Raw genomic sequence first — 12007 nt, forward strand, 5'->3', positions numbered from 1 at the left:
TTTGTTTATTTCTAACAATTAAGAAGTGCTAAATTTTGAATCATTTGCAAAACAAGCTATAATGATAAAATTAAGTATCACTATTTTCAATAAGCATATTACAATATTACTGTATGAATGTATATCCTTCTATAAGAATACATGTATATAGTTACAAAATCAATAGCAATCATTTACAACATTCATTTATAAGGCCAATTATGTGAAAATAATATATTGTCCGCTATATGCCATAAATTTAAGAAAACAGTAGGTTTTTGACAGTTTTTACCGGTAAAAACACGGTGTTTACCACTGTCATGTCAAACACCAGTTTTTGACGGCAAAAACCCAACCCTGATATATATATATATATATACATACAGGGTGATTCTTAAAAGATGGGCAAACTTTTAGGAAGTGATAGTACACTCCCAGGCAAACAATTTTTATCAAAGAATGCATGGTCGAAAACAAAACGCAAAACCGCTAGAGGGCGTCAAAATTTAGTGTCTTATATGAGGCAAAAATACACAAAGAACGATGAGGTTAAGTTATAAAAGCAAAATTTAATGTCATGTGATTACAATAAGTGTTCAAAACAGTGGCCGGCAGTGGCTATGCACGCAGTACAACGGCGAGGAAAAGATAGGTGAACATTCTGAAACACACTAGGCATATCACGAACTTGCCCTGCAGCTGCCGAAAGCCTGGCGACAAGTAACGCAGCGTAGTAACTCGCAACAGGAATGGAGCTTTCACGTTTGCATCAAACAACTTTCCAAATGCTCCAGCACCTTTGCGTTTTGTTTTCGACCATGCATTCTTGGATAAAAATTGTTTGCTTGGGTGTGTACTATCACTTCCTAAAATTTTGCCCATCTTTTTAGAATCACCCTGTGTGTGTATATATATATGATTTTGTGATTAAAATCATGATTCTTGCGCCCATTCTGGTCAGTTTTGTATTTATAACTTTTCAGGAGATGAACGGTAAAAATTCGAACATTTTCTGTGCATATTTTTTTTTAAAAAAATAATATGCAAAAGTTTGGTTTAATATAGATCGTTTAAGATGCACTAAAACGTGACCATTTTAAAGTAAAGTTTTTCCAATTTAATTAAAATTTAGCAGAACTTATACTTTCTAAACAACTTAAGGTGACAAAAGAACATTAAACGTTTTTTTTTTTTTTTTTTAACCAATATATTCGAAAAAATCGCATTGTTCTACAATGGTGTACGAATTTAAGAGAGTTTGCAGACCTAGTCGATTATCTCTAGAGCTACTGAACCGATTTTAATGAAAATTTGATGTGTACATACATTGATACAATACAAAACAAATGACCATTCTATAATTGAAATACACACACACATGATCGTGCGTAACACTCGTTGGAGTCTGAAGGTATGAAACAGCGGTTGCAGAATAAATATTTAAAAAAATGGGTTAATAGGGGATATGGACCCCTCTTACAGATATACAGGCCTTTCAGTTCGATTTAATACTTGAAATAAGGCAGTTTATCATTTTCTTTGACAATTGTTCTGTGGCAATTTCATACCTTCCGACTCCAACGAGTAGTACTCACGATCATGTGCGTGTGTATTGCAATTATAGAATGGTCATTTGTTTTGTATTGTATCAATGTATGTACACATCAAATTTTCATTAAAATCGGTCCAATAGTTCTAGAGATTATCCACCCTGTCTGCGAACACCAGTTTAATTAAAAATCGTGGTTTGGCATGGCACCGTGAGTTCCTGCGGTTTGTATGTGGACAATGCTGCACTCTATGGCAATATTTCGGACCCATTTCTCTTCCAATCTCCCATCGAGGTTTGCACAGACGTGGTTTGAAGGTACTCAAAAACTTCTCAGAGCCCCATAGAACAACATCTTTGGGCCTGGATAGCCTGGTGGGTAGGGCACCATGTACAGGAAGTTGTGGGTTCGATCCCCGCTGACTGAACAGGTTTACATGGGGGCCTATGAGAGTTGGTCTTCTTCTCACTTATATATTCTTTGGGTGACTGTTGCACGTTAAATCTGTCGTGTCACAGAGCCCTTCATGTTCCCCCCCCCCAAAAGAATCATACCACTGCGGGTACTGATCCAGGAGTTTCCTTGTCTTCTGGATTAGGTTCAAAATGACAAGGCTACGGAGTTGAACATGAGTAGTCTGAAACCCAAAAGATTGGGTCGGCTGTTTCAACGACCTTTGGGACGAATTAGAGCGCATATTACGCAGCCATTTAAATCAGGGGAAGAAACATCAAATTAATTCAGGAGTACCAATGAGTGTCCGGATAGTTTTGGGCAGGTATCATAGGTTCGGGAACCGATGGGTAATGAAAATTCCCACAGCCTTATTAAATTGGATGTAAATAGTCTGCGTTACTTAAGAAATTAAGATAATTTGCAGACTTTATCTCCAGAACTACAGGACCGATTTTAATGAAATTTGATATGACATTGCTACAATACAAAACAGATAACCATTCTATAATTGTAATACATACGCACGATTGTGCATAACACTCGCTAAAGTCGGAAGGCATGAAATTGCCACAGGGAATGATAAACTGCTTTATTTCGAGTATGAAATCTCGCTGCAAGGTCTGCAGACTAAGAGGGGACCATAATACTATTAACCCATTGCTTTTGTTTGTTTATTCTGCAACCGCTGTTTCATACCTTCAGACTCCAACAAGTTTTATGCATGATCATGAGTGTGTATTACAATTGTTGAGAGGTTATTTGTTTTGTATTGCATCCATGTATGTATACATAGCATATTTCATTAAAATATCGATCCAGTAGTTCTAGAGATAATCGATCAAAGTCTCTTAATTTCTTACGACAGTGTAGTTTCTTAAAAGACGTTTTAAAACAAAACTATTGAATAATTTAACAGTCACAAATTACACTAATAAAATCATCCGGCAATGCAAGAATTTTCTTCGCTTTTCAGTTAACTTCCAAACCTTCTTTTACTGTTATATGGTTATGTTAACTGTTTTACTGTTTGTATGGATTTCAACCAGGGTTCGTTGATTTAAATCAAATGATTTTTTTAAAAAAAATCATTGATTTAAATCAACTAATTTTTTTATCTATATATATTGATTTTGAAAGTTAAAAAACAGTGTTTTAAATTTTTGATACTTTTATTATTTTCTTTTCTTAGTATTAAAATTTAATTTAAATAAATTGCTGCATTAATTAATTTTAGTTAACGAAATTACTTTCTTGGTGTGTGTTAAATTCCAACACATTTGAAATTACATTTTTAAAAATCTTTTGATTCTTGAGATTGAAAGTACAGATTAAAGTAAACATTTAATGCTGTCTTAATATAGACTTGCATAGCTGTAGAAAGTAATTAATAAACATGAAGTTTTTTCAAAAAATAATACAAATAATGTTAATTAAAATTCTGCCTTTTGAATGAAAAAGCGTGAATTAAAATCTACATCATATTTTATTGGTGGAAAATGTATATTTCCGAAACTTGAGGTTATATTAAAAAGAAATTACCCTAATATGCCAAAAACAGAAAAAGAAAAAAAAAGGGCTGATGAATTCAGATGTTTTTTTTTCTTCCTAATATAATGTCATTCTTCCCTTTCAAACTCTTTCGAAGTCTATTTGATGCAGTAGGGTTATTAACTGGTATTTTTTTTCATAATATGTTTACAGTATCTTTGACATTATCTGATTTTCTATAAAGAAATTTTGTGAAAAAAAATTCCAATGAATACATAGATTTTCTAACTTAACTTATCTATTTTGATATAGAATTAAAAATGAATATTTTAATATAAAAATATATAGATTAAATATTTATTTATTTTTTGATGAATGACTACATTTATAAACACAGTCTGCTACATTTATTTTGTCATTTTAAAAATCAAGAGGAAAAAAAAGAAATCACGATTTTAAATTAAAGTTATGGTTTGCTAACTGAAACTTTGTTTTAATAGTTAAAGCACAGGGGTCTGTCCAAGCCGGTACCTTTACAAATTTAACTTTAGGAAAAATGATAGAATAATCACACAAAATAGGTTTTCTTAAAATTTTATTTTTGTGTCTCGTAAGAAACAAAAATTCCATGTTTTTACTATATTTGTGTTGATTTTTTTAATAAAATTTTTAATTTTCACAAAATAGGTACCTCTCAGAAAAACCCAAACAGACCCCTGAAGTATTCTTTAAATTCTCTATTTCATCTAGTCTTTAAATTTTAATCATGCATTTGTTTCAAAATGGTTGCTATGCACTCGAAGCCATGTATTATAATGAAAAATTATTTTAGTTAGAGCTTCTAAAATATTGTTATAATATAGTTTTAATATTAAGTTAATTTGATTAAATATTTATAATTTTTTAAAATCATAAATTAATAAAGTTCTTACAGTGTATTTGAATAAAAATCAAAAAAATCCTATTTAAATCAAAAAAATCTGATTATTTTGATTGAACAGCCTTCTGATTTGAACAGCCGACCCAATTTTTCGGGTTTACCACCACTAATGTTCAACTCCATGTCATTTTGAAACAAATCCAGAAGACAAGGGATCAAGCATTGGGCGAAATTTGCCTTCATGGAGGAATTTTTGATGGATTTCCACGGTTAGTCTGACGCTCCAGAGATATCATAGCTCATAAGTTTATATCGGATAATTTTATAATAAATAAAAAAAAATAATATTAGATACTATTATAATGAACTTTTAAACTATTGACTTAACTTCTTCATTTAAAATGATGCCTAACACAGGCATGGGTGTAAATTGCTGAATTTTTCCCCGTTTCATATGCTTCTTACTTATTTCCGACTTCTTTAAATCACGGGTCCCTTAGTGGGTTGATCGTAAAGACACACGGTTCCCAGCAGAACACAGAAGTCAAGCATCACTGGCTCTGCGGTCAGTTAGCAGGTTTGTAACCACTTTGATCAGGCTGCGTAGGGACCGAAGGGGTGCGGTATCGATACTCGTTAAGCTGTTCTACCATAAAATGCGCGCAGACTACCAAAGAACGGGAGCCATCCTCTCTCCGCAGAGGATCGAAATTGCAATGGCCTGTCTTCGGATCATCCTCAGGGATGTTTCCCAGACCGTCGCCAATAGCCCATTGTGCAGCTCTAGTGTGCCGTAAATAAAATACCTGCCCAAAAATCATCATGTATTACTGCAACAGTATCATTTTGTTATTATAAATAATCCGCTTTATTTTTAATCCATTAAACTGAATCAATCCTATCTTACAATGTTGATTTCTTTTGGAATAAATGATAGAGCAAATATATTTTTGTTTTCAAATATGGTATTCTAAACAGCAGTTTGTAAAATAAATAAAGAAAAGTTTTTAAAATTTAAACAATAAAAAAATATTTTGTGAAGATAAATTATGTTTTTTTATTCTGTTATGAAAATTTCAAATATTTTGCAATTGAAAGTCTCAAATTCAGATAATCTTATAAAACAGTGACTTAACTGTAAATAATATGTAAGTTATTTTAACCATTGCATTTCAACAAGTCAGAATTATTTTTTTTAAATCTTTATAATGTGTTTTTATTTTTCTGGGTGTATTTAAAGCAATACAGTCGGATTTCTCTTTAACGAACTTCAATTTTGTGAATTTCTTTATTTTGCGATTTTTTTTCGAGGTACGAAGAACATTTTGGAAATTTCTTCGTAAAATAACTTCCAAATAGCGAAGTGAATTTTCTTCAAAATCCAATTTCGCAAAATATTTCAGAACATTTCAAACTAGTTAACACATTTTATATGGGAAATGACCATGAACTGACTTTTGCAGCCACTTAAATTTTAGAGAAAGAGGTAAAATCTTTATCTCGTTTCATTTGCATTTCATACAGGAATCCATGCAAAAAAATTAATTTACGAGAAAGTATAACAGAAATTTCTAAAACATGAAACTATGATGTTACAGATCTTACTATTCCTAACCGTTTCGCTAGAGCTGGACTCTTAGTCAGTGCGGAGAATTTGGAAAGTACTGAGGATGATATTCCTTTAGAACTAAAAAAATGTGAGTACAGCTAAGAGAGAACCACGAAATTAACGATGATGTAGTACTGATGAATGATTTTCTTTTTATTGATCCTGAAGCCACAGAAACGTTAACTGAGTTGGATATTTCGGACAGCGGGAAAAATAAAAACACAGCAACAAATTATGAAGAAGACAGAAATGCTGAAGAGATCACCAAACCTTCCTATGCTGAAATGATAAAATCATTTGAAACAATTTGATAGTAGATAATAATATGTATCTATTTTAACTATGTCTAGTGTTTATGAATTTAAAACCTATTTTGTGTTCAAATGGTGATTTGCTATTTAACGAACTTATTGGGATTCAGTGACTTCTTTAATTAGAGGTTCAACTCTATCTGCATAAAAAGAAAAAAGTATCTAAAAAGCATTTTTAGTTTTGAAGCATATTAAGTTAGATTTTTATATGCATTATGCAGGGCGGGCAAATAGGAATTCAGTGGTTCATGAAATGCCCATCAATTGTTCTGCTTCTACTATTTCAATCAGGATTACAATTATTTATCACGCCAGCTTTATTTTGCTTGCCATATAAAAGGTTTAGAACAAAATAATTATAGGTACATCAAAACATCTAAATATTCTTCTTTAAAATATCCTGATAGTTGTGAAATACAATTTCTCATTTTAATATGAATATCTTATTAGATATTTAAAGGTGCAAATAAAAACGTTATAGATATAAACAGAATTTATATAAAAGAATTGGAAATTTAAAAAAAAAAAAAAGGATTTTATCAAATACTAAAGGTGGCAAACCCTTCCCTTGCATATTCCTACATTTCGCTCTTCCACTATACACTACAAAAATTCACCACAACCCTGATCGGGGAGAAAATAAATGAAAATATTTATACTGAAGAGGACGCTTAGTAAAAAGTCTGTTATTGTTTACAGTTTTATTTCAATACAAAAATAAAATTCTTATTCTAAAAACATTGTATTATAATTTCGTCTAAGAAACACTAATCATATTGTTATGCATTCTTATTATATGATACCTCGATTAAATTTTAATATATATATATATATATATATATATACACAGTCGGTCCTTTATTTAACAAAGTCGCTATTCCTGATAAGTTTGTTATATGGAAAATTTGTTAAATAGAAAATCACCTTTTGAAATATTTAAACACAAAACAGGTTTTCAATTCTTAAACAACACTAGACATAATTAAAATAGCAACTGATACACCTTTATCTTGTTAACTAGTATCTACTATTTATGTACAAATTTATTATAAAAGTAATTTTAATCATACAATACCACATGCGTTCTTAAGTTTAATTGCTAGTGATAAAATTTGTTATTTTTGTCTGAGTTTTTTCGTTTCAGATGCAAACAAAAAGGGAAAAGGATTTTACTGCTTTCTCTAAAAGTGGTTGCGAAAATAAATTCAAGGTCATTCCACCATAAAATGCGTCAACAAGTTTGAAATATTTTAGGAAAGTGGATCTCAAAAAAAAAAAGGTCGTTAAATAGAAAATTCACTTTGAAATTTGGGAGTTATTTTACTCAGAAATTTCCAAAATGTTCTTGGTTCCTCAAAAAAATTTTTTTTTTTCGCAAAATAGAAAATAGAGAAATTTGCAAAATATAAGTTCCTTAAATAGAAGTCTGACTGATAAATATAAAGTTTGTTCAACTATTGACTTATGCAGATGGCATTGAATTAATAGGATGCACCCAACAAACTTTTACCAAGCTTGAGCCTTCTGTTAAAACATTGGATTAATTCGGATAAACTTCGGGAAGAGAGTAATTGAAATTTCGAGGACTGGACTAATTATTAGACATATGAAGGTATCAGACCAGGGCCGTCTTAATAACACACAGGGCCCACGGGCACAAAAATGGTTTGGGACCTTAGAACAGGTCATACCGCTTGAAATCGAACTAAAAAATTTCACATACACAAATAAAGCATTTTTAACACATGCAATTGTTTGAACAAATTTAAATGCATTTTGTTTTAAATACACTTAAATTTGTTTTTAGTAGACACAAAAAAACTGAATTCACATAAAAACGTCATTGGAACGTAGAAAAACAGATTTCGGTTGATTTCTTGGAGATAAACTATTCAAATTATTGTTGCTTGCATGATAATCAATCACTGCATGATAATCAAAACAAATTACACACTTTATACAGTGTTTTCCCTACAGCGCGAGAACCTCGCATATTTTTTCTTTTCTCGCATTAAAAAATTATTACCGCGAGAAATTCGCGCATTCTATAAATCAATTTCAAAATTCGTGAATTTCTCGCATTTTGGAAAAAGCCTCGAATTACGCCATTTAGAATAAAATCCGTTTCACTTTTCTTCCTGGATCTTTCATTATTTTCAACATCTGCTCCGTTTTCTAATTTCCCTATTTACCATTATTGTTCAGAACCTTTTTGAACAACAGAGCACAACCACGGAACCACTTTCAGAACACATTTCTCTAGAACCACGTGTTTACCATAGGTAACGTTTCTTCATGTAAAACGTTCCAATTTTTAAGTGCTAATGTAAGATGGACAAATACCTTGTAAAGGCAAAATCTTTTATGATGATGCACGAAAAATATTCAATGCTTTAAAAAATAGAAGACGTTAAAAATGTATTATAATTAAAGAAAAGATTTTTTTTTCAAGAGTTTTTGTGTTTTTTTAGTTTTTAGAAATCTCACATAACTTTTTGAAATCTCACCCTGTTTTTGAGAAAGGGTGAGAAATTCTCACCCATTTTTTTTGCTATGATGAAAACACTGCTTTATACAATAGAATATATTTCATTTAAAAAATATTTAAGGCAATTTTGTTTATTTTAAAAAATACAATTTTTAAAAAAATTCCATTCTCAAGGGCCCCCTGAGAGCCTGCTACAATTAATAATGATATAAAAACCATAGGACAACCACATAATTAATAACAGAATAAGGATGGCTAATAGGTGTGAATGAGGAACCAACTGAAATCAAAGCTTAATTCCATTGAAATTAATTTATAGTATAGAGGTTTATTGTTGTTGTTGACGTATGCCATTTAGGCAGAGGGGGTGCGATTGTTCTTGGATAATTCTTTATGGCTGCAAATACTACCCTTCAAATAAATCTGATAAAAATAAACTACTAATTTTTGAAAGAAAAATGCTCAGAGCTATTCTTGAAGCAGTTAAAGAAAACCATGTTTGACAGATTCAGTATAATTACGAATTATAAAAAAAATTTAACAGGGTGAGTAGCCAAATCTTTCAACAAAAAATAAGCAGCTTTTAAGTACTTTTTAAGCACTAAAAAACATTTTTAAGCGACAAAATAATTTTCAAAGACTTTGCATGAACATGCTATAATAAGTAATTTCTGACAAAGAACTCTTTTCTTGATTATATCAGCCATCATAAAAAGATCGTGTGGTTTTTCAGTTCGATTTCAGAGGGTGGAAAATGAAGTCTGAAATGGAGAATATCTTGCAAAATGCAACTATGCTGCATAACAATAGACGCATCTGCAGACCTGCAAGTATTTCAACAAAATTGTAAAATGATTGGAGTTTTCAGCTTGAAGGTTTGCCGAGATGCAATGTGTTTGATTGAATTATAAAAACCTAGAATAGAACAATGTGAAAGCCACGCTTTTGCATAACACGTGATGAAAATTGACACGGTAAAAAAAATTTTCCTTTTTGAAAAGGGAAAATTAAGCACTTTTTAAAAATGCTACGCACCATGTTTTTAGTAAATGACGATGAACAGGAAAGAAATGAAACAATGTGATGTCCTTTATTTTTATAACATCATTAAAAAAGATTGCAACAAACTCCTATACATCTCAACTTTCTCTCTAAATATTTCTTTCTCCTTTCGATATCTCGAGGAAGTTCGTAATGTGGTATCAATATTGCCTTATAACCCAGTTTTTCAAGTTGTCTCATCTTCATTGCCGTCACGCCCGTTCGGTGCCTCGAACGGTAGGCAAACGAATACGGAACTCCCATCACGAGGCATGCCCATTTTTCTTCTTTTGGTGGGGAAAATAAAATATCTTTGTCACATGACTTCTGATCACCAGACACCCGAATAACTATGTCGGGTGAAAACATGTGGGGCAATGTATGCTTCACCTCGATATTTTCTTTCGACGTAAATGCAGAGAGTGTTTCCCCGAGAAGCCGGGTGAAGGCGTTTTGCTTTTTCACGTCGACACTCCCCCTTCGTTTTTCCAGAACAGTCCAGAAATGTCTACCCAATCTGTTCCCAGTGTAATCCTTGCATTCGATTTCCGTACAGCAGTCCACCTCTGCAAACGTCAATTCCGTTTCTGGAAAAGCCAAGATGCATTTCTGCGCAAAATCAGAGTCCAGAACGACATTCAGAAGCGTGTGGTTATAATGACCGACATAAGAGTAATACAGTGCTATGTATATTAAAATTCTAGGCTGATGTGCTATTTCGTCTCGTCTGGATTCTTTCCGTATTTCGGAAAAAAGCAACGAGTTGAATTTTTGTGGGGGGTGGTGGTTGAAATGGGACAGACACTGTAACAATTTCATCATGTCTTTCAGACGTGCACGTTCGATAGTGGAGCATAATCTTTCCACTATAGAATCTAAGAGTAGTGGATGATAAACGTGGCATTCAGACGCCAAGAGAGCTAAATGGATACACGTGTGGACGTCCCATCGACACGTGTAAGCTGTACATTTGTGTAGCAAGGGTATGTACATCTCTGTATAAGAGAGTTGGATGCTTTTTTTTAAAAACTTCAGCAACGATACGAGCGTCAAATTTTTAGCCACTTCGATTTCGTCAATGAATCTTTCGATTATAATTTTTATGACAGAAATGTCATTCAGTTTATTTTTAGTCTTGAAGAAACCCAAGCAGACGATTCCCAACTCGTCGATGGAAATATTTTTCACCACTGGTACAAGCCTCACTTTCAAAGATTCCGAAGAATCGAGTCGCAGCTCCCTCTGCAGATTGATGTAAAACATGAGCTGCACCATCTCGGCATCGGTCAAACCGCTCAGTCTCTGCAGTAGGTTGTCTATCATGTTCCTATTATACTGCGATATCCTATTCAGTCTCAAATGAAACCAATAGTCAGCCACTAACAGTTTTTGAGATGTACTCCAAGTTGGCAATCTCTTGACGCACTCAGAATCCAAACTGTTCCAGAGAGCTTTGAAATTGGGCGTCCATGTTTTGGGAGTAGGAGGCAAGCAACACAACAAAAAAAGGCATTTTAAAAGGTTTTCATCTGATAAACTAGGAAGACGTTTGATTAGATTTAACACTGGTAAAGAAAAAGGACCCTCTTCTAAGTTAATGTTTAGAGACATGCAATGCATAGTTACCTTTGCGAATTCAGAGAGTTCTTTATTGCCTTCTGAATAATCACTCACGCCGAATGCAACTGGTTGTTTGACTGTCGATTTGGCGTATGCAGGAATCGTCTGCAATACCTCATGAGCGTATTCATTTTCTGTCTCGCGAAAAGATTTTGCACACAAGCCGATCGAAAAATGAATTCTACCATAATGTTCCCTGCACAAATGTTGCAATTTGAGAAGGTTTAAAGAATTGATGCTGTGCTTCAACATGGTGTTATGTAAATACATACATTGTACTCGCACAGAATAAGATAAAGTTTTAGCACACAATAAAGATAAACAGTTTAAAAACCTCATAATAATAATAATAAATAAAATTCTAATAAAGAATTACTTTCACAATATTTTCGAGAGGACTAGGTTCATTTTCCATCTTTTTACACCCTATATTTATTTTAAAAAAATAGTGTATTTAGAGCAAGTAAGTGCTAAATATATTATTTAATGTGTTACGTGTATAAAAAATTCAGCTTATAGCTTGCACAAAGTAAACAACTGCTGTCAGAATGTAAGCTGTAAGTTAGTTTTGTTCACTGACGTAAA

At 32.4% G+C, this 12007-nt stretch overlaps 1 protein-coding gene across 3 annotated transcripts in view; it reads right to left on the reverse strand.

Moving 5' to 3' along the window:
- The window catches only part of LOC107450835 (gamma-glutamylaminecyclotransferase), a 46249-nt gene extending 34336 nt beyond the window's left edge, over positions 1-11913 (reverse strand). Inside the window, exon 1 of one of the 3 annotated variants that reach the window (XM_071184119.1) lies at positions 11799-11913. In XM_071184119.1, the coding sequence (XP_071040220.1) occupies positions 11799-11837 (39 nt within the window). In that variant the 5' untranslated portion in view covers positions 11838-11913. Of the gene's footprint in view, positions 1-11428 lie in introns of all 3 variants that reach the window. The other 2 variants (XM_071184118.1, XM_071184117.1) reach the window with 2 other exon arrangements.
- Between the last annotated feature and the right edge of the window lie 94 nt (positions 11914-12007).

This window comes from Parasteatoda tepidariorum, chromosome 8 (assembly GCF_043381705.1).
Source record: "Parasteatoda tepidariorum isolate YZ-2023 chromosome 8, CAS_Ptep_4.0, whole genome shotgun sequence".
Classification (NCBI taxonomy): domain Eukaryota; kingdom Metazoa; phylum Arthropoda; class Arachnida; order Araneae; family Theridiidae; genus Parasteatoda; species Parasteatoda tepidariorum.